The sequence below is a fragment of the Danio rerio genome, chromosome 11, assembly GCF_049306965.1.
Source record: "Danio rerio strain Tuebingen ecotype United States chromosome 11, GRCz12tu, whole genome shotgun sequence".
Taxonomy (NCBI): domain Eukaryota; kingdom Metazoa; phylum Chordata; class Actinopteri; order Cypriniformes; family Danionidae; genus Danio; species Danio rerio.
Genome location: NC_133186.1, coordinates 27,282,004 through 27,304,209, shown reverse-complemented (window position 1 = coordinate 27,304,209; position 22,206 = coordinate 27,282,004). Strand labels below are relative to the sequence as shown.

The window sequence follows — 22,206 nt, the reverse complement described above, 5'->3', positions numbered from 1 at the left end:
TTCATAGTTATTAAACAAAATTCACACCCCCCCCCACACACACACAAAAAAGCGACATCGACATCAACATCATTAGTACAAGTAACATGCACATATAAACAGTTCTTCCTCTTTTCCTTTCATGTTCACTAATAACACACATAAAAGAAGTTGTGTATTTAAGCTACACGCTACATAAACCGCCAGGTCTTTCACGCCACTGTTTTAATGCACAACTCCATCCAAAGCTTCTGTCTCTCACTTGAACGCTAAATGAGTGACACTTGCCCACCACGCCGGACATTCACACCTCAGATCAAAGAACTGCAGGACAACGGCTTTTGCTCACATACCAGTGTGCACCAGCCTGCCCTCCTCCACCAGCCCCTCACTTTTAACACCCCAGTGATAAGTCTGAAGTGGGCAAATGGCGCAAACACCTGTCTACAGTTCAAACAGTGACATCGTCCTTGTGCAATCACCTGTCGGCCATCAGCTGTGAAAGGCCTTCTCACTTTTACGAAGCAGGAAGGGCCTTTTCATTGTCTTTCTGTGACATGGTCAGTTTGTTAAGTGGTTGGAGTCTTCAGCAGAAAGCTTGAATGAGCCTCTAAATGGCCCTTTACAAAACAAACACACATGTTTGCCTAGAAAGATGCATTAAATGAAGCTGGCTGACACCTACGTGAACTTTTGTGCAATGCCAATTGTCTAAATAGTCCTTCATTTGTTTTAATTCAATTATGTTGGTGCATGTACTTTGTTAAAGAGAGTCTGAGGGTTTTGAGAGTCCATGATTTTGCAGGAACATTTTTGTGGCCTAAAACCACTGATTTCGTGATCGCTGTTCTCAAAAGTTATGACATTATTTGCTTCAATTCTCATGTTTTGCTGTAAAAACATTTTTAAAACCTTGTAAAATTGTTCTTTCTTGATCATTGAACTTGCAAAATTCTGAAAAGATGGCAAATAGTTCAAAGGAATCCGTTATTTCAACCCTAACATGATGCTGCAGGTCAGTTTGAGAAGTGAGAAATACTGTTTAACTTATCATATTATTTTGAAATTCTTGTGACAGTTTGTCCTGTAGGGTAATAAACATGCCGGCTGAGATGTTATGGAATGTGTGTAAAGATTTTGGTTACAATTATGATGTTTGCAAGTCAATTTCACATGCATTTTCTTGGGTAGCAGGAGCTGAATAATAATCACATAAATACACGGTTGAAAGCTTCACAAAAAAAGTAAATATAAAGTCAAATCTTGACTCTATATATATTTTCAAAACATTACATTTTAAATAAATATTATGCTGTTTATAACATTCTTTTTTTGTTTCGTAGTTTGCTTTGTTAAAGTTTTACTATCTTTACCTGACTTATTTTTGGTTTGTGTATGATTTTTGTTTGATTGTATAGAATCCAATACAATTATTGAAGGTTTTAGGGGGGCAACTTAATTGTTTTATGTTCAATCAACTTAAAATTGAAGAAAAAAAAAAAACGCTGAGTCAACTTAATTGATCTGCGATAGGACAACATGAACAGATTCATATTTAAAAAGATTTAACATTTGTTACTAACATAATGGCAATGATTAATTAAACTACTGGCAACCACAGCACTGTTCTGGCATCTCACACATTTAGTATCTTTGTTGCCTTGTCCATTTTCTAAGAGATGCTTATTAAACATCTCTGGATTTGAACAGATGTGTATGGAGTTAATAAAGTAGAACTAGGCACATGGTGAAATGTTTTGGTATGTGTTTGATTTGTTTCTAAGAGAAAATCATTAGGGTTTAAGCTTTATATGAGTTTGTTCTTTATTGCAAGTTCTGGCAGCATGTAATGTGTCAAAACAAACCATATTTTTTATGTTTTTAACGCCATATTACTACTATTTTAAGTATTATGACTCATCAATAAAGCCTTTGTGTTGTTGCTTTGTTTGGCAAAATTATCTGCTCAAATTCTTGCTGCCTTCTAGTCAAACTCAACTTACATCAGTCAAAATGGCTAATACATTTTTAAGTTATTCTTAAGTTTAACTTAAAATCTAGTTGGACAATGATTAACTTAAAATAAGATAAAGTAACATGAAGACATTTTTTCTTCTTGACCTAATTTTTTATTTATAAACATGCATGCATATCTATAGTGGAAGACATACTTGCTTTTAAATAAACAGACTGACGTTAATCATACCATTATGGTGGACTACATTAGAACAATGACTTTTTTAACTATTTATTTAAAATAAGTTGAAATGACACAATTCATAATTTTATTTTGGGGACAGCATTATTGTTTTATGCTCAAATTAAATTTGGTGAAATTGATCAAGTTAACTTAAACGATTTGTGGACAACATGAAGGAATTGTGTGGAAGCTAGCCTTTTTTACACTGTAACTACAAATTGAAACAGCCACTACTATGTATGTTTACAGAATTTACTGATTCTGATCCTGATGAGTTGCATTTTTTATGAGCACAATGACAACAGTGTTGTTAATCCCAAAGAGCGGAAGGGCAGAATCGAGGGATGAGGAGAACATCAGAGGGCCGAGGGAGGAAATCCCAAAGCAACCTGACCTCCATTTCAGCCAACATTACACATGAATTCACCTACTCTCCCTCTTTTTCCTTTCTCTCTCTCTCTGGGTGTGGTATGTACATCAAAAGCTGCATGTCTCTATGGGCTATTCCCATTTACGAGAGTTTGGCAAAAACAAGCAAGGTGGCAAAAGCCACTAAAACATGGGTTGTTTTTTTGAAACAAACATCTAAACAAAGCACACAATTATATGTCTGTCATATAAACAGGCGCCAAACGAAGCAAGTGCATTCACAGAGAAGCAGAAGAGATAGAGAAGTGCATTCCTCCACGGTGGAGGAAACAGAGGCCTCTCTATCATCTGCTCATTCAGAGAGCTCATGGTCTGCATGTGATTTCAATATGGACAAGGCTGTCAACTGAGGGTCTGTTCGCAGTCAAGCTAATGTGAGAGCGGCTGTTGAGACGTTTCTGCTGGAAATGAAACTAATTTGGGGGAATTTCTGTGTTTTCGTGAAGTCCTTATATTTGTAGGTATGAGATCAACATGCAAACCACATAAATTACTTATATTAAAGAGAAAAATCTAATAGAAATAGATGGAATACATGTGCAGGTTTGACATAAAAAACATAAATCTAATAATTTCCAGGAAGGAAAATGCATAAATAAATGCAAACAAAAATAGACACACTGTAAAAAATGCTGTGTCCCATACAATTGATAAGTGTTGGGACAACATGAATAAATTAGGCTAACTTATTACATATGAAACAACACAATTCTTGAGGTTTTTTAGGGAGAACGCTTAAATTTTTATGTTCCCCCCCACAAAAAAAAAAACTTTTTATAAAATTGTGTTAATCAGCTCAATTTAAATTAGTTTGAACAAAGAACAAATGTAATTTTTTGAATGCAGATAAAATGAATCATAATATAATATAAAAAGAAATATATTTTATCTAAAATAAACACTTTTCTTATTTTAAGGATGCTTAATTTTGCAAGGAAATTAGTATCTTTATGTGCCATTTTTGGCCAAGAATTGTTTAATGGAATACCCTAAAACCAACCCAGGCTCATTCTGATTACGTACCTCTATATACATTTCTGGATAGAGCAAAACACTTCCCAGGAGCTTTGTTTTTTGCAGTTTTTGTTTTCACAAATCCAACAGAGGCCGCTGTGTACACTTTTTCAGATCTTAAATTTGTCTCCCGAGTGTCATTCGCGCCTGCTGTTCTCACGTAAATCCACCAGAGGCCGCTGTCGACTGACTGACTTACTAACTGACTGACCAACCGACCGTTCCCTCCACCTTACCACTTACCAAAACTCAACCACAGTGTTTTTAAAAGCAATCCAGAAAAAAGAAAAGCCCTTGACTGATTTTTACCATGTTTTCAGATTTTACCACTTTCTCACCCTGTTATTTATTCGTTTATTTTATTTTTTTAGCTTGTGTTTTTGTTTTACCTGATTTTTTAGAACCATTCTTCACCTGACTCGAACCCTGTTGTCAAAGTCAACTTTGCTCTGCCTCCCAAGGCCACCAATATACATGTTGAGCTACAGGACAAACTGGTAACAGCGGGAAAGCCGTGTATACGGAGGTAAGCAGTCAGCTGATAAGCAAAAAAAGGAACGGCGTCATACCACCCTGTAGTGTTTGTTTTAAAGATAAAATGCAGCCATACGTACTTCTGGCTACATAATTCACGATCTCCAGAAATGTATATTGGGCTATGTTTTCAGACTGAGCCTGTGTTGCATAAAATATGCACAGTTTTGTCCTGGATTTAATGATACAAAAAATAATAATAATAAAAAATAAACACAACCAATTAGATGGAATGTTCAAAACATAAAAAAATTAAATGACATACTTTAAAACATCTGATTTATAAATAGTAGTTTTGTTTTTAGGTATACCTAAAGTTTTCACTAAAATTCAAGACAAATGATGCTTTTTAACATTAATATTAAAAGCCTAATAAAATCCAAAAAAAAAAAAAAAGAAATAGCCAGGGAAAGCCAGATTTTCAAAGCCAGAGAATGTCTTAGATAAATATATTTATAAATAATCCTAAACATAGTAAATTAAACAATAAACATTTGTTTTATCTAGACTTGAACTTTTATGTTTTTAAGAAACATAAGACTATGTACACACTATTTAAACCTATTTTTAAGTGTGTTTTACTGGCAGAGAAAGCCTCATGGAATGCAAGTAAAAAGCACACGCTGATTTGTCGTGGTACGTTAATCTAAATTTGGGCCAAAGCAGCACTGAAACCCCTCAGCCTGCTTGAACAAACTTCTTTTACCCACCAAATAACTGCTGCGAGGTCCCTCTTATACCTGCCTCTCACAAGAGCATGAAAAGCGCTCTGTGTTTTCCGCAAAGGCAGCACATTAGCGTTTGTGAGGGATATGGCAAGTGCAGTGACGGGTGGGGGTGGCAGAGGCACCTTGCAACAGCTGGACTGAATTAGCCAGGGGAATCAGGGGTGCTGGGGGCTCTGAGACTGCTGGCGCCAGGAGCAGGCCAGCAGGTCAGGGTGGATGAAGATTACCAAAACACAAGCGGGCAGCCGTGCCCTGCGGAGGAACAGGAGAGGAGAGAGAGAGGTGGGGGGTGCTGGGGTTCCTGGCTCACAGGCCTTCAGCCACAGGATGGGGCGGCAGGAGGACTTCCACTTCCTGTCAGATAACCCTTTCCTGTCCAGATGACATCCACTGAAAGAATGCCTGAAAAGAAAAACAGATATTCACGTGATAATGGCAAAAAATATTGAACAAAGCAGTGTTGTGGTCAGAGCTAATTTTGTTAGCAGGTTTAGCTTAGATCGTGGTTCATCTGAACGCAACATGAGATTGAGACATTTTGAATTAGTGGGAGAATGGAATGAAAACAGAAAGCAGTAAAGCTCTAAATATAGAGGTTTATTAGATTTGGAAGCCAAATGGTTATGTATAAACACACTTAGCCATCATGCCTGGATGTGAGGAGGGGAATGTTCAAGAACAAATTCCATATGAGGTAGAGAAATGCACCTCCAAACATTATGGGAATGCAGAGCCGATCTCTAACACACAAACAAACACAATAAAGAGTAACTTAAACTTACTTTTGTTTTGCCTTGACGTCATAACTTAGCAGGATTAATGTCATAGAAATATATATAACACAATGACAAATTAATACAGAATAAATAAAAAACCTGGTGTATTAACCCTTGTTATATGAAAGGTAACGTTAACTTTCAGTCTGAACAATGTTTTACTTTCTGTCCCATTAAAGTAGCATATGAGGCCATCTAGTGGCCGATTACAACAAAATACAGGCAAAATGATAAAAGTCTTGTTTGTTATTCCAGTTAATTGGCTTTAATTAAAAGTAATTACATCACAGAAAACTGACTGATGTAGTTTAGCTTAGTAGTGCGGCTTTCTATAAGCATCTTTTCATATTCAAACACAGATTTAGTATTGTTATTTACTCATAAAGACACTATTACATGTCCCTCCGGAAATAACAAAATAACGTACCTCAGCATGCGTGCCAAGTCGACGTGGCAGCTTTGTGTTTAGCCAAATTTAGTTTTAGAGTAAACAAAATCACATTTTAGCACACTTAACAACACATTTTTACAGCAACACCTGCATTTACACTGTCATCGACTGTGAAGTAATTAAATCGGATTGTATTGGCTGGATTAGTCCTGTAGATAGCGCCAAACGCACCTCACTTCACTACTACAAAACAGGACTCAAATAAGTTTTAAAGGAGCGCATTATTTCAGATTAAACTGATAAACCTGTTTTGGCATTCATTAATATGTTTCCATTATCATCCAATTTTCACAATTTAGTTTTATAACTTATAATAATAAATTAATAATCTAATTTTGAATGGATAGAGAGAGCATTGTTATCCTAAAATAATGTCAAAGCATTTTTAGTCAAACAGATAACAGATAACAACTTTGTAGAAAATAATAAAACATTGACTTTGTAATTATTATTATTATTATTATTATTATTATTATTACTATTATTATTATTATTATTATTATTAATAATAATAATAATAATAATAATAATAATAATAATAATAATAATGTCAAACCTTTTTTTATTTAGGTGATGAAAATGCAATGTTTTAGCTGTGACAGAGACATTTATTTAAACATTATCAAAATGTTTTTTTTTTTTTTTTTGTTAAATATAATCTCTGATTAATTTAAACTAATATTTGGTTGTTTTTTAAAGCCATCTTCTGAGACTGAAAAATCAATGCCCTGAACTTGAGAGCAGAATCAGCACTAAAAAGCACAAGTGACATAACAGTATTGCACTTCATCAAAACTATATTTTCTAACAATGGCTTGTAATTACAGCTGGGCATCACTATAAGTGTACAGCATCTCAAGCATGGTCTAAACTGTCAGTTCATTAACATTAAGTGCAAAATGAACAGCTATTTCACTAAGGGTCTCTTAAGACTTCTCGAGTGCCTGAGACTCTGCCAAGAAACAGCTCTTCTCAACATGCTTTGGGGTTCACACCAACACCCCACAATGTCACAAGTGTAAGCAATGCCTTTTCTCTCGCTGTAGACTGAAACCAACCCCCTGAGGGCTGCTTTTACATGTGTCAAAGTACTTTTGCCATATTTTTCTGCCAAGATGTCTAAAGCAAGGTAGCACGTTGGCTCAGTAGTTCGCACTGTCACCTCACAGCAAGGTCGCTGGTGAGTCCCGGCTGAATCAGGTGGCATTTCTGTGTGGAGTTTGCATGTTCTGCCCGTGTTCGCGGGGGTTTCCTCCAGGTGCTCCAGTTTACCCCACTGTCCACTGTATGAGTATGTATCTGAACGCGTGAGTGTATGGGTGTTTTTCAGTACTGAGTTGTGCCTAAAAGGGCATCCGCTACATAAAACATAGGCTGGAATAGTTGGCGGTTCATTCTGCTGTGGCGACCCCTGATAAATAAGGAACTAAGCCAAAGGAAAATGAATGAATGTATAAAGAATGTCTAAAGCAACTGCACCACTTGATTTCTAGGGTTATAAAGTGCTGCAAACATCTTTTATGATATATTTATGTATTTATTAACAGATAATTATTGTTAATAATTTTGAAAAATATTGTTCACTCTTGTATAGATAATGTAATAATAATAATGTATTATAATTTTTTGTATTAATGCAGATCTGACAGGGGCTTAATATGTTGCTTAAACATTCAGGTTTTTGGTGTAAAAACTTTAAAATGTAAATTTTTTTTCCTTGTATCCAATTGTAAAATGATGATGCAGCACACTGTAAAACAAATTTTATAAACGGTTTAAAAAGATCATGCCCTGGCAGAAGAGTTCATTTTTTTGTTAAAAAGTTATTATGAATCTAAATTATTATTTTAAAAAAAATTCTGTGAGGGCAAAGCTAAATTTTTATCAGCCATTCTGTACTACAATTTTTCTAATTTGATGCTTAAAATCACCACAACATATTTTTTAGAGAGACCAGAAGAGCAGAATTTATTTTTAAAAATTGTACAAACGCTATATTGTTTATATTAATATATATAAAAAAAGTATAATATCATAACTGGCACTTTTAATCAATGTAATGCATTTACATTTGAATTTTAATGCTTAAAACATTTGAATATAGAGTTTGCTATTGTTTCAAGTGTGAAGTCTCCCTCGGGTTTGCAGACTTTCTTTCTTGTGCTGAACACAAAGGAAGATGTTTTAAAAGACATTGTGAAACCATTGACTTCTATAATTAATGTTGTCAGTGATTTCTGAGTAATCTCTAAAATATCTTCTTTTGTGTTCATCAAAAAAAAGAAACTCACAAAACTTTAAGTAAACAGTACTGCGAATTCGCTTGCCCTGAACACGTTCTCAGGTCTCCACAGTTGAGATGCTGCTGTTTAGTCTTTGAGAAAGGCATGCTGGGAGCCATCTGTGTCTGCGTTTAAGCAGTTGCTCCATGCGGGACAGGTGCCAGGCTCCCCCGGGACGCCTTGCAGGCAGAGTAAACGGTGGGCAAACCCCCATGAATTCCACACCATCTTCAAGATCAACTGTGGCCCCTGGCATCAGAATCACAGCGCTCGGATACTAAACACCTCGAGGTGGACAATGAACATTCGTTTGCAGATCACTCATCTGCTGTCTTCAGGTAGCCTGAGGTATGTTCTTACAGACGTCACACTGATCTTCATATTAGCAAGTTATCAGAGCAACAACTGGTCAGGCAAGTGAATAGGGCTAAAATTTCTTAACAAGACAATGAAGTATAGAGTGGTTTTCACTTTATGAACATGATGGGGCCTTTATTTGTTTGAGTTGTTTAGTTAAAAAAAATCTAAACAAAACACAATGACCATTATACATTTTTATCATGATTTAGGAGACACTCACTAAAATTTACAAAAATCTCCGTAAAATCAAACGTCATTATTCAAGTTCTTTATCTAATAAACAAAAATCCCTAACCATTAAAGACGTAGTTCACCCAAAAATGAAAATCATGTCATCACTTACTCAAACCTCCACTTGTTCAAATCAGGTTTGAGTTTCTTTCTTCTGCTGAACACAAAAGAAGATATTTTGAAGAATGCTGGTAGCTGGCACCCCTGTTCATTTTCCTTTGGCTTAGTCCCTTTATTCATCATAGTCGCCACAGCGGAATGAACCGCCAACTTATTCAGCATATGTTTTTCATAGTGGATGCCCTTCTAGCTGCAACCCAGTATTGGGAAACACCCATACACACTCACATTCACACAGCCATTTTAGCTTACTAATTTCACCTATACTGCATGTCTTTGGACTGTGAGGGAAACCAAAGCACCTGGGTTTCGTCTGGGTGCTCCAGTTTCCCCCACAGTCCAAATACATGCGATATAGGTGAAATTAGTAAGCTAAAATGGCTGGGCAGTACTGGGCAGCAGCTAGAGGAGCATCCACTGTGTAAAACATATGCTGGATAAGTTGGTGGTTCATTCCGCTGTGGCGACCCATTATTAATAAAGGGACTAAGCCGAAGGAAAATGAATGAATGAATAATAATAATAATAACCAAATTGATTAATAATCTGATGAAGAATTGAATTTCTTGATTGTGTTAGTATTCATTTCTGATGATTAGTTTTAGTTTTCAGCCTTTATATTTTGAACATTTTATATTTAGATTTTTATATTTACAACATTTTATAATCATTTATTAGAACTAATTATTATGCTCTGAAAATATATTCATTGTGAAAAGTGCTATGCAAATGGCATTTTTATTTTTGGATGAACTATCCATTTAATGTTCGCAAACAAATTGAATCATACCAGAAAATGTTTTTAAAAGTAGTAAAATGACAAATCTTTTTTTATGAAAACTGTGAATATATTATTAAACTCCTAATACATGTACAAAAAATTCAACACTTTCTTTCATCCTTTTTCCTTCAGCTTAGTCACATGCAAGAAAATGCACAAAGAAATGACAACTAGTCAAGCCAGGAATCGATCCAGAGACCTTCTTGCTGCGAGGCGACACTGCTAGCCACTGAGCCACCGTGCCAATCATTTCTGAACAAAATAGTTTAAATAACTCATTTCTAATGACTGATTTTTAAAATTATTTGCCATGATGACAGTACATAATATTTTCTAGATATTTTTCAAGATAGCCTACTAGTATTCAACTTAAAGTGCAATTTAAAGGCTTAACTATGTTAATTAGGTTAACTAAGTCAGGGTAATTAGGCAAATCATTGTACAGTGATGGTTTGTTCGGTAGACAATCAAAAAATATATATATTGAGAGGGCTAATAGTATTGACTTTAAAATGGTTCTTAAAAAATTAAAACCTGCTTTTATTCTAGCCAAAATAAATCAAATATGACTTTTTCCAGAAGAAAAAAATTAATTTAGGAAATACTGTGAAAGATTAATTGCTCTGTTAAACACCATTTATGAAATAATTGAAAAAAAAAAAACATTCACCGGAAGGGATAATAATTTTGACTTCAACTGTATATATACATATTAGTGGAATAACACTAGTTTTAGCACAGTAACATAATTTAAACAGTATATTGTTTTAAAGTATAAAGTGAAATGGTCTGCATTGAATGTAGCTGTATTTTTACTTTTGGGTCATATTTTCATCAGACAAAAATTCTAATGAGACATTAACAAAAGAAGTCATCCTTGACTACTAAAACAATTGACCATTATCCCTCTCTAAAAGACCTCCATGACCTCAACCATGCACAATACAAACATCACCAACAGGCACAGAAGATAATTCTTCCACACGAAGAGCGTCACCACATCAGTATAAAGAAGTGAAATCTGGGGACGATTAATGCATTACTGGAATCAAGCAGGGATTGCGGTGAGATCCCAAAGTGCGACGGCTTGTCTGCATTGGTTTAGATAAAGCCACGTGGCGCTGAGATAAACCAGCATAAATAGAAAACCCAGCTAAAGACGCCGGTATCTCAAACTGGGGCCAAAGGCCACGACTTAACCAGTGAAAGACAGTCTTTTGTGTGAAGCCGCAGGGGCAGCAGGACAGTCTCTCAATTCAACACTTGCTAACAGACTAATTGACTTATACTTGTGTTGTCTGTTTGTGTTGGCCCTGCTCAGAGTATTGAATGAGATTATCAAAGAGCTGCGGTATTAACTGGTGTCTCCTCAATATGCTTTTCCGTCTCTCCACGGACGGATTGATGGCCTATGACAGAGACAGTGCAGTTGCTGAAAGCTTTTGCAGACGATCACAGCGATTATCAGACATCCAAGGTGTTGAACTGGATTCTCCTGTAAAGGCCGTCGATGGGGCTATTTTATTGAAACACTAAGATACTTTACTATTTTTCCTATTACCACTTGCAGGGCTGGGCGTTTATATAAATTATCAGGTCTTACATGACAAATTAGGCATGTATGCGTTGCAGACTGTCTCCCTAAAGAGTTAGTGTGTATGTGTGGGTGTGTGTGTAAATTTCAGACTCTCTCTGCTTCGGTGTCTAAGCCTGCTGGCATTTGGTGCACGATGATCTAAAACAACTGTGACCCAACTGCAATTGCAACTTTGATTCCAGGAATCCCTGTTTCAATCGGGATGATCTGACTTAACTCTACTGTTTCGCAACAACTGATAAACATACACATGGTCCAAAGTCTGGCTCATTTAAAATGGTTTCCAGCTTGATTTTCTGTGGCTGTTTCACCGTTATTCTGGTCTTAAAAAAATAATTAGAAAATATTATTTAATTAAAAATTGTAAGTTTTAAAAGATTTTTCTTAGTAAATATTTATTTTATTGTAACAAAATTGATATCAAAAATATTTTAGTTTTATTGCTTTTAGTTTTAATTTTAAACTAATGAAAATGGGAAATATGTTCTTCTTACTCCCAGGGCCATTTATATCGAAGTTGATATTTACCCGCATCATGTTGATTTTTTCATAACATCTAATTTTTACGAGATGGTTTAGCCCAACCACCAACCTGGAGGACCAAGACATACACACATACGGACAATTTAGCTAACCCAATTTACCTATTGCGCATGTCTTTGAACTTGTGGGCGAAACCGGAGCATCTGAGGAACTGATGGTTGATTCACTGACCCACTGAGCCACTGTGGCACCCACATATATTGTTATAACTGTTTTTTTTTTGTTTGTTATAATTCACCACTGCTATTTTAAAAATAAATAACCAAAATATAATTTTAAAATCGACAATTTTACAATTAGTTCTAAAATAATCAAATCAAAGTCTGCTGATGTAAATTAAAAAATTTATCCATTTCAGCAATGTTAATAATAAGAGCCTTTATTAATGATTGAGTGCCATTAATGTATCATTGAGCACTACAACTATGAGAATAACTTCTGAAGAATCAATTGACACTTGATTGATGATGCTGAAAATCCTTATTTGAATAATAGAAATAAAATACATGTAAAGTATATTCATATAGTTTCTACTGTATATTTGATCAAACACATGCATCTTATGCTGTAAAAAGTAGTTGCTGTCTTAAATGAACCCAGCAGACCCAACTACACAACGTCATGAGAGGTTAATATTGTCCAATGAAGACGTAAAATGATGTTGATATTTGGTTAATTTTAGGTTGTGTTGGAAAGTGAGGAAAATCAAACATCAGGCCGGCATCTTAAACCAACGCCATATTGATGTCAAATACTGACATTTATACATCAGGTATGGCAACCAAAATCCAAGGTCTGATAGACGTCAAATTGGTAAACACAACCTCAAGCTGTAACATCATTAGACGTTGATATTTGGTTGTTTTTAGGTTGTGTTGGAAAATAACCAAAATGCAACGTATGTCCGACGTTGGACATTGACGTTGGGTTCTGACGTCTGACGTTTTCATTTCCAAACAAATTGAAATATTCGAAGACGTTGGGGTACATCGTCAATCTGACATCATATTGACATCATGTGTCTGCTAGGAAGTTGAATCAAATTAACTTTACAAGTCATTTCAATTTATATCAGTTAAACTGACTTAAAACATCAAGTACCAATCGAAAAACTTAAAAAAAATTAAGTCAAAACCTTTTCTTTTTTTTTTAAGTATCACAGAAAAATACGTTGTAAAGGTTTTTTCATAACATCATTTTTCCAGTGTAGACAAACAAAGAAGATTTTTTCCAAACATATTAACAAATCATTGCATTACGAACTTTTAACCAGTGCATAATAAAAAATAAAATAAATAAATATAAAATCATCATCAAATTTAATTATCCCTCACGTTTTATCAGTCTGTTAACGTTTTTTTTTTAACACGACTAGCAAGTGAGGCTGTACATAACCCAGCTGCCACACTCATGAAGCGTCCCAGAATAGCTCTCAACTGGCTCACTTTATCTGACCCAAGCGCAACAAACCTTCAGTCGTCAACGTAACACTTCACGGTTCGCCAACAGATAGCAGCAGCTATATCGACAACAATAATTGGTACTTATTCCACCACAATACCACTTGATTTACAGCAGCAACAGGTTTCACAGCGGCCGGTAAAATCTACCCACTGACTTCGTTCTCAAACAATAGGCCTGGTCTGTTGCTGTTGGTCTGCCAGGAATGCCAGTCTTTGGCATGAGGCGCGGATGGCGTATTCTTGTCTATATCAGGACACTATGAGCCTCCTCCTCCCCTTTTGCTCTTTACCCCTTTTCCACATACAAGGACACTGAGCTCAAGGTCAGATCCGCTGGGGCCGCTATGTAAAAAGAGGCGCTCAATTACTGCCTGCATAATAAGCTCAATTTAGGCCTGTTATTTTAACACTTTGTCTGGAAAGTTCTGCGCCACACCTGCCATTTTGAATATCAAAATTGTGTGTTGGGAGCGAAGTGGGCTGGATGTGTGAATTAATTATTATATATGAGTAGATCTGAAAGCACATGTTGTCAGTACTGTAAGAACATGTTTAGGAGTCACATAATGATTAAACAAACTGCCTGATTCATTTAATCACAGTAAATTGTGTTTTTCAGAAATAAAAACATTTTAGTGTCCCTTATCATGTCAAGCACAAGGGACCCATTAGCAAAGTATTTAAAAAAATAATTCAACTAAAAACTATCAAGTAAAATAAGATGAATATGTTTTTTTCTTTTTTGAGGTAATGTTTTTGATAGAAAAACAAAACATTAACTATTTTTGTTAACTTTATTTTTGTGGATTTAGTTTTAGTTAACTGTAAGATATTTGTTTTAAAATGAGGTTTATTTGCAATCAAATGCACAAATACATATATTTATAAATGTATATAAATATTTCTACATGAACATAATATGTGTACAAACAATTCATATATAACTGCAAATAATTATAAATAAAAGTATAATTATATTTTTACATTTTTAATTATCTATATACATTTTTTTGACATTTTGAAAATAATCAGTTTTGAGTCATTTTTGTATATTGTTAATAAATAGTTCCATTAGTTTTGTTTTGTAATTTTTTGTAGTAGAAATTTTGTTATTGTCATTTATATTAGCTTTAGTTTAGTTATAGCTATATAGTATTTACTAATGATGGTATTTTTACCTTTGTTTTAGTTCAACTAAATGACCCCTGAATTATTAGCCTGTATATTTTTTCCTCAATTTCTGTTTAACGGAGAGAAGATTTTTTTAAACACATTTCTAAACAAATAAACTTTTTATAAGTCAATTCTAATAACTGATTTGTTTTTTCTTTGCCATGATGACAGTAAATAATATTTGACTAGATTTTTTCAAGACACTAGTATTTAGCTTAAAGTGACATTTAAAGGCTTTACTAGGTTAATTAGGTCAACTAGCAGGTTAGGGTAATTAGGCCAGTTATTGTATAGCGATAGTTTGTTTTCTAGACAACCAAAAAACATTTATAGCTTAAAATAATTTGGACCTAAAAAAGATTTTCAAAAAAATAAAAAAAACTGCTTTTATTCTAGCCAAAATAAAACAAATAAGACTTTTTTCCAGAAGAAAAAATATTATCGGAAAGACTGTGAAAATTTCCTTGCTCTGTTAAACATCTTTGGGCTTAGTGCCTTTATTAATCTGGGGTCGCCACAGTGGAATGAACCACCTACTTATCCATCATATGTTTTACACAGCGGATGCCCTTCCAGCTGCAACCCATCACTGGGAAACATTCATACACATTCATTCACACACATACACTATGGAATATTTAGCTTATTCAATTCACATATACCACATGTTTTTAGACTTGTGGGGGAAACCGGAGCACCTGGAGGATACCCATGCCAACACGGGGAGAACATGCAAACTCCACACAGAAATGCCAACTGACCAAGCCATGGCTCGAACCAGCAACCTTCTTGCTGTGAGGTGATTGTGCTATCCACTTCGCCACCGTGCTGCCTATTTATATTTTATATATAAAAATATTTTTATTGTCTTAACTTTTAATTTAAATAAATACTTGCATAAGTAGTGCATGCATACTTTTAAATACATTTTTTCAAGAAAACATAAATAGCAAGAGAAGTTAATTTTATTGTTTTACTTTTTTGTTTTTAGTGTTTCATTTTATTAAGTTTACATTTTAGTATAAACCAAAATAAATATAAAAGAATAAAAAATATAAAATAAATATTTCCATAGCTTTTTTATTTTTTCTCCTGTTATCATTATGTTTCAGAAATGATGTTATCAGCTTTAGTTTAGGTTAACTATAACATCTGCTAAGTGACTCAATGTAAATATAAATAATAACTTATAGAATTATATAAAATAATTATAACTGTCATATCACGTAAAGACAAATTATCAATTTGAATTGTCACTCACTCACTCACTCAATCAGAAAACTGCACCGGTATCCATGAAGGAAAGTATCTATGCAGGAAACAACATCCATATCAATTATACTGCTATTATCATTAGGGCCAGTGCATCATGGCTTATATTGGCATGTATTTTTAGCGTCCCATATCATGTCGAGCACAAGGGACCCTTTAGCAATTTGGTCTAGGGTTGCATTTACTGCGGCCACACACACACACACACACACACACACACACACACACACACACACACACACACACACACACACACACACACACACACGTGCACACACACGCACACACACGCACAATGACTGCCTGTGCTGGCGTTTACAACAAAGGATTCCGCAAACAAGCAATTAGAGTAAGAGAGAAGAGCGAACACATGGCCATTATGTTCACCTAATACTTGTCCTGTATGTTGAGGAGAGAATAGTTGACGAGTTATTGAGGAGATGTTAAAGAGCCGGTGGAAAGGGTGTTGCTTGTTGCCGCTGAGTGGATCTGTAACCTTTATCCAGGCCGGGACCATGGGGGAGTTTCAGAGACCACCGCCGCTGCTCAGATGACTGTCGATGTTGAAGACAAAATAAAACTCTGAGAAAAACAAACAAAAAACATGTTATTAAACAAAAATAAATGATAATAATAATTAAGATTTAAGAAATATGTTGATTAATAATTATTATTGCCTTAAAAACATTAAAGTGTTAATGCACATTACATTTATTCTAATATGCAATACAAATGCAACTTTTTGGTTCCCCAGTTTTGAAGTTTGATGCAAACTGAATAAAATTTTTTTTTAAAAATCAAAGACATAAATTTTAAAGTGTGATTTCCCTCATAACTACACTAAAAATCCTGGTTGCCTTAAATTTTTAAGCTGAATCAAATTAACCTTATATGAGTCCATTGAATTTATATGATGTTAAACTGAATTTAAAAACCTTGCATAACTTATAAAGTTAAGTTAGAACATGCTTGAATTAGTTTAGTAAAACATATGTTGTCAGGACTAATAGATCATAAAATTTTTACAGTATGCTAAAGTAAGAAAAAAAAACTTTACATGATTAATTTATTTCATGTTACAAAAAACTTTTTAAAGTGAGAATGAAACTTGTAAAAGCAAAAAAAAACATGAAGTTAATACAACAACAGTAACAACACATCTTTAAAAATATTAATATTCATGATAATATTAATACATTTGATGCAAATTTGACTAATAGCATAATTAATATGTATGTTTTATATTGCTGCATTCCTGTTATTGTTGTTTTTAATTTCTTTTTAGTTTTTTTTAGTTAACTAAATAAAAATAAAAAAAGTATTTCCCTGAAAACTATCAAGTAAACTATGATGAATACTAAAAGAAAAAGAAAACATTTTTTGGATTTTGTTTTAGTTACTGTAGGTTACTTGAAAATGAGAATGAAAATAAAAGCCATAAACATGAAAAAATGGTCTTATTGCTGTTTTCAATTAGTTTTAAAGAAAAGCTGAAAATGAGATGCATTTTCTTAGCAATAGCTAAAGTAAAACAGGTTTAATGGGTTTATTTATTATGGAATTTATTTTCATTTTAACAAATCTTCTGATCAAAAACTAAAATTGACTTTAGTTATATGGTTTTAAGCTAATAATTACCCTGTTCTGAAGTGTGAATAACTAAAATAAATTAAATAAAAATATACTTGTATTTAAGTTTCATCTGTATTTTGCACTGCACCATATTATAATTTCCTTTTTTATGGAAAAGTTGACATATTTAACTTAGAAAATTCCCAGTATAATTTCCAATATCCCCATGCAAGTTTAATAAAGTTGAAAATGGCAAGCAGTTTCGAATCATATTCATGCATCCTTTTCAATATAATGCTGCTATAAAAATAACTAAGCTTGGGTTTGGGTAAAGATGAAAATATGGCTTGCCCTTTTGTGTCAGTTTGGGCACATGGTGAGCACCAATAGGCATTGGAGGAGGCGACACACGATAATTTCTGACCATGACCTTGGAGGAGATGATAAAAGGAGGTTAGCCACTCCAGCCATTCAGTCCCTGTTAAGGTCAGCTACCAAATTAACTAGACACTTAACACTAAATTGATCATTTATTTTTTAATAACAGGAATCATAAATGCCATTAAAACTATTTAGGTTAAAAATCTAATAATGTAATTAGTTTTGTTATATAAATGTATAGACCTACTGGAATATAGGCCTACATTAAATTTAAGTTAACTCGTTGTGTTTGTTTACTTGTCTGACTTGTTAATTTTGTCAACATAAAAGTATTTTTAATTTTAAGTTTAAAAGTTTTAAACAAAACAATTTGTCTATACTTTTAAGGCGTCAGGCAAGTTTTCAGTCTTCAGTGCGTAAAGCAGCGGTGGATTTATCATCATGTCGCGAATGTTGGATATGAAGGAGTTTGGAGAAGCTGCTCCGTTTCTGCGCAAATCCGACCTGGAGCTGCTGGCTGCGCAAACTGTGGCGTTTGATGGTACTTGAGAAACATTTCAAGCGTCTTCAACAAATGTTTTACAGCGGATACAAGCACTTTAGTTTCTCTTCAAAATAGCTAATTGTCATTTCTTTACGCGCCGGCTTTTAAAGGCAGTTCGTAATTCTGTGTTATAACTTGTTAACGTAAACACTGAAATAAAATTGGAATTGAATTACTGGATTTATTACAAACAAACCAACCAATGAGAAACTTTGTCAGCCTTTGGATATCGCTCTCTGACAGCCTCCCTTGTGCGCAGGAAAGAAACGCGCTTGGATACCAGATGACAAGGACGCGTATATTGAGGTGGAAATCAAGCAGATTGATGGTGACAGAGTCGAAGTTGAAACGAAGGATGGAAAGGTAAGGCTTAAGACTATTTATCATGTAGCTAAAAACGGTCAAATAAGTACGATTTATTAAATTACAAGATTAAAAGATGTGGGTACAGTAAATAACATTTTCTTCCTATTATTATGATAAGTTACTCCTTCTTGCTCAGTGATGAGATCTCAAATGTAACTAAAACCAATATACTTAAATTGTAATGATGCAGATTTATTTTATGAATAACACATGCTAGCTGTATGCGACACTATTCCGCTAACGTTTAACGAATACATAGTCATTTAACTTAGCCAACATGAATATTATTTTAAGTGTAAATTATTCGTAAAGTAAGATTATCTATACATATAAAAGACGAACATCAAGTAAGCTCTTTACTTAGATAGCTAACGACATTGCCTTTAAATCTACAACAATAATGGCTATGACGTTAAACTACTTTTGATGCAATTATAAAGCGACTAACGTTAACCTAGTTAATTAGTTCCCATATTTATGCTACGTCAGTTGTCCTCTATTTTAAGTTTTTCGTCATTTCATTTGTTTTTCAGCTTTAAATTCACTTTCTCCTTACTTCTAGACATTTTTTCAAAGATTTTATATTTACCAACGTGAATTCTGTGAGTACTTGTCATTTGGGATAGGCGTGTGTAATAACTTCTTAGAGCCGGCGGATGGCGACATTAGGCTATTTAAAGAATGTAAAAAAAGACGGCGGAGGGATACAAAAGACGTGAAGTGAAGTTAGTGCTACTATGTTGAAAAGAGGTACAGTCATCCTGTTCAAATCAAGTAATTTATAAATACAGCAATTTTTAAATACTTCAGAAAGCCATGCAATGTGTATTCCATTTTCAAAAAGCTGATTAACCATCCACATTGACTTCCATAGGGAAAAAGTACTTTCAGTCAATGGTGACCAAAACAGTTGGTTCCTTGTGTTTTTCACACCATATTCATTTGAGTTCATAAGAAAAAACAAACTCTTACAGGTTTTAAACATGCTGTGGAGGGTGAGTGAATGATGACATACTGCTAATTTTTGGGTGAAGTTTCTTTCTAAATCTCTCTCTCTAAATCTCTTTAAGTCAGTGGTTCTCAAACGTTTTTCATCAAGTACCACCTCAGAAAAAAAATTGTCTCTCCCAGTACCACCAAAATAAGCTGTATTGAAATACAGTAGCGCAGTAGGCCCAGTAAAGCAGCTGCAACTCTGCACAGTTAAAAAACGTGGCAGATTACATCAGAAATATAGGCTATATGCCATATATGACATATTATATACATAATTTTTGATAAATTTTGAAATGTGTGTAGCATGTACATGACATATTTTATTCCTCCGCGTACCCCAAGAAGGAAGCCTGCGTACCACTAGTGGTACACGTACCACAGTTTGAGAACCACTGCTTTAAGTAGTTTTTTTTTTCGGTTTCATGCTATTCAACTTTGTTCTGACCTTTTACTTATCCGCTAATTGTACTTATTGCCTCTCAATCCTGTAGTGCTTAACTGTCAAGGAAGATGACATTCAACAGATGAACCCGCCAAAGTTTGACCTGATAGAGGACATGGCCATGCTCACACACCTGAACGAAGCGTCGGTGCTCTTCAATCTGCGGAGGCGATACAGCAGTTGGATGATTTATGTTGGTACCATCACATCACACAGCTCAAATATAAAAAAAATGATCTGCCCTTTCTCACTAATCTTTGATGCTACAAATAACCTGACCGGAGTATTAAACATAGAGGGGCAGCACTATTCATAGAACTTTACGGTCACAGCAATGAATTTAACACTTGCCTTTGCCAAGGGACAAATACAAGTGAATTCCCCAGAGGCATGTCCTTTATAAGTGCCACTATCAAAGTATTTCATTAATTCATATCAGGGAGGTAAAGGGTTCCTGAAGAGCATGTAAACTGAATTTTGTATGGTGTGCTTAAGGTTAAGTTCAAGGGTGGACAATCATTCTTTAATAAACTCCAAATTGTACAAATTCATGCAAAATGTTCATATTCCAGAACAGTTTTTATGACATTGGGTCTTCAATTTGATTTCAGAAAAAAAGGTTTCTTTTATTTTTAAATTCTATTTTGGGAGTCTGTGTCATAAATATAATATTAAGCACTAGTTTTACTAACAACTCTTAAAATAACCATTATTGATGTGAAGATTTGTGTACTTGTATATTTATTTTTATTTATTTTATTTTATTTATTTTTTATTTATTTATTATTATTTATTTTTTTATATGTTCAGAATTGACTAAAGACGTGCAGTGAAAAACTGGCGATGAAAAGGCATGGGAGCAGTTATTCCTGCAGCTGACATACATATGCATTTGTTAGAGTTTTCCTTTCAGACAGATAATTTATGAGAGGGGTATTTAAGGACATTACACAACATGATTTACAGTACTAAGATTTGTGGTCATCAATTTACTGGTATTTGCGCCATCGTTCATCGCCCAAAGTAAAAGTAAAAATAAAACAACACAATGACCCTGTACACAAATCTTTCATTTTAAGATTTGAAATATATTAATATCACTGCAAGAAATATGTAAATACTCTAGGACTTATTATTAACCCTTCATCTCTTTATCCATACAAAACCAAGACATTTATTGTGACTTGATACAGTACTTGGTGTTAATCTTGTCATCTCCTCATGGCAGACGTACTCTGGGCTCTTCTGTGTGACCGTGAACCCATATAAATGGCTCCCCGTCTACACTGCCCCTGTAGTGGCTGCCTACAAAGGCAAACGCCGCTCGGAGGCTCCACCTCACATCTACTCCATTGCTGACAATGCCTACAATGACATGTTACGCAGTAAGTGTTAATAAAAGGATTGCTTGTATCTTCCCTGTTATTAATAATAAGTTAGAAAAAGGATCATTTCTATTTACAAACTTCAGCCAAGATTTTTTTTATATTTTAAAAATTATTATTATTTTAAGTATATTATTTTATTAAGTTAATGAGCTGAAAATAATGTGTTAATTGTTTTCCCACACAGATCGTGAGAATCAGTCCATGCTAATCACGTAAGTTTGAAAAATACCCATATACACATTCTGCATTGCTGTTGCGTTGAGACATTTTCAGAGTGGAAAAAACAAAAAATAAATTCATAAGTTTTTGCAGTTGCGATATTGTATTTTCTTAAAAGAAGATTTTGTTGCTCTGTTTTTTTTTAAGCTGTGGTATTTTCCTTTTTTAATCTTGTTTTTCAAATGTCTCATCACTGAACCATTTCTTGATACTCCTAGCGGAGAATCTGGTGCTGGCAAAACAGTAAACACGAAACGTGTAATTCAGTATTTTGCCATAGTAGCGGCCCTGGGTGAGGCAGCGGCTAAAAAAGGAGTAAGACACAAAATGCTCTCTCGGTTTCTATCATATATCATCCCCCTTTT

At 34.3% G+C, this 22,206-nt stretch overlaps 1 protein-coding gene and 1 long non-coding RNA gene across 6 annotated transcripts in view; one reads left to right on the top strand and one right to left on the bottom strand.

The window, feature by feature from the left end:
- Window positions 1-1,953: 1,953 nt before the first annotated feature.
- LOC141376610 (uncharacterized) lies at window positions 1,954-21,601 on the bottom strand. 2 transcript variants are annotated; one of them, XR_012387168.1, is made up of 3 exons: window positions 21,431-21,601; window positions 16,321-16,515; window positions 1,954-5,286 (listed from the first exon to the last, which is right to left on the bottom strand). It is a non-coding gene; the product is annotated as an uncharacterized lncRNA (long non-coding RNA). The 2 variants fall into 2 exon arrangements; XR_012387169.1 differs by lacking the exon at window positions 21,431-21,601 and adding an exon at window positions 17,857-17,935.
- The window catches only part of myh7ba (myosin, heavy chain 7B, cardiac muscle, beta a), a 36,723-nt gene continuing 31,701 nt past the window's right edge, over window positions 17,185-22,206 (top strand). The window contains exons 1-7 of one of the 4 annotated variants that reach the window (XM_073915468.1): window positions 17,185-17,991; window positions 18,274-18,427; window positions 18,690-18,793; window positions 20,284-20,427; window positions 21,463-21,619; window positions 21,807-21,834; window positions 22,060-22,156. In XM_073915468.1, the coding sequence (XP_073771569.1) occupies window positions 18,328-18,427; window positions 18,690-18,793; window positions 20,284-20,427; window positions 21,463-21,619; window positions 21,807-21,834; window positions 22,060-22,156 (630 nt within the window). In that variant the 5' untranslated portion in view covers window positions 17,185-17,991; window positions 18,274-18,327. Of the gene's footprint in view, window positions 17,992-18,273; window positions 18,428-18,689; window positions 18,794-20,283; window positions 20,428-21,462; window positions 21,620-21,806; window positions 21,835-22,059; window positions 22,157-22,206 lie in introns of those variants that run through there. The other 3 variants (NM_001324479.1, XM_021479543.3, XM_021479544.3) reach the window with 3 other exon arrangements.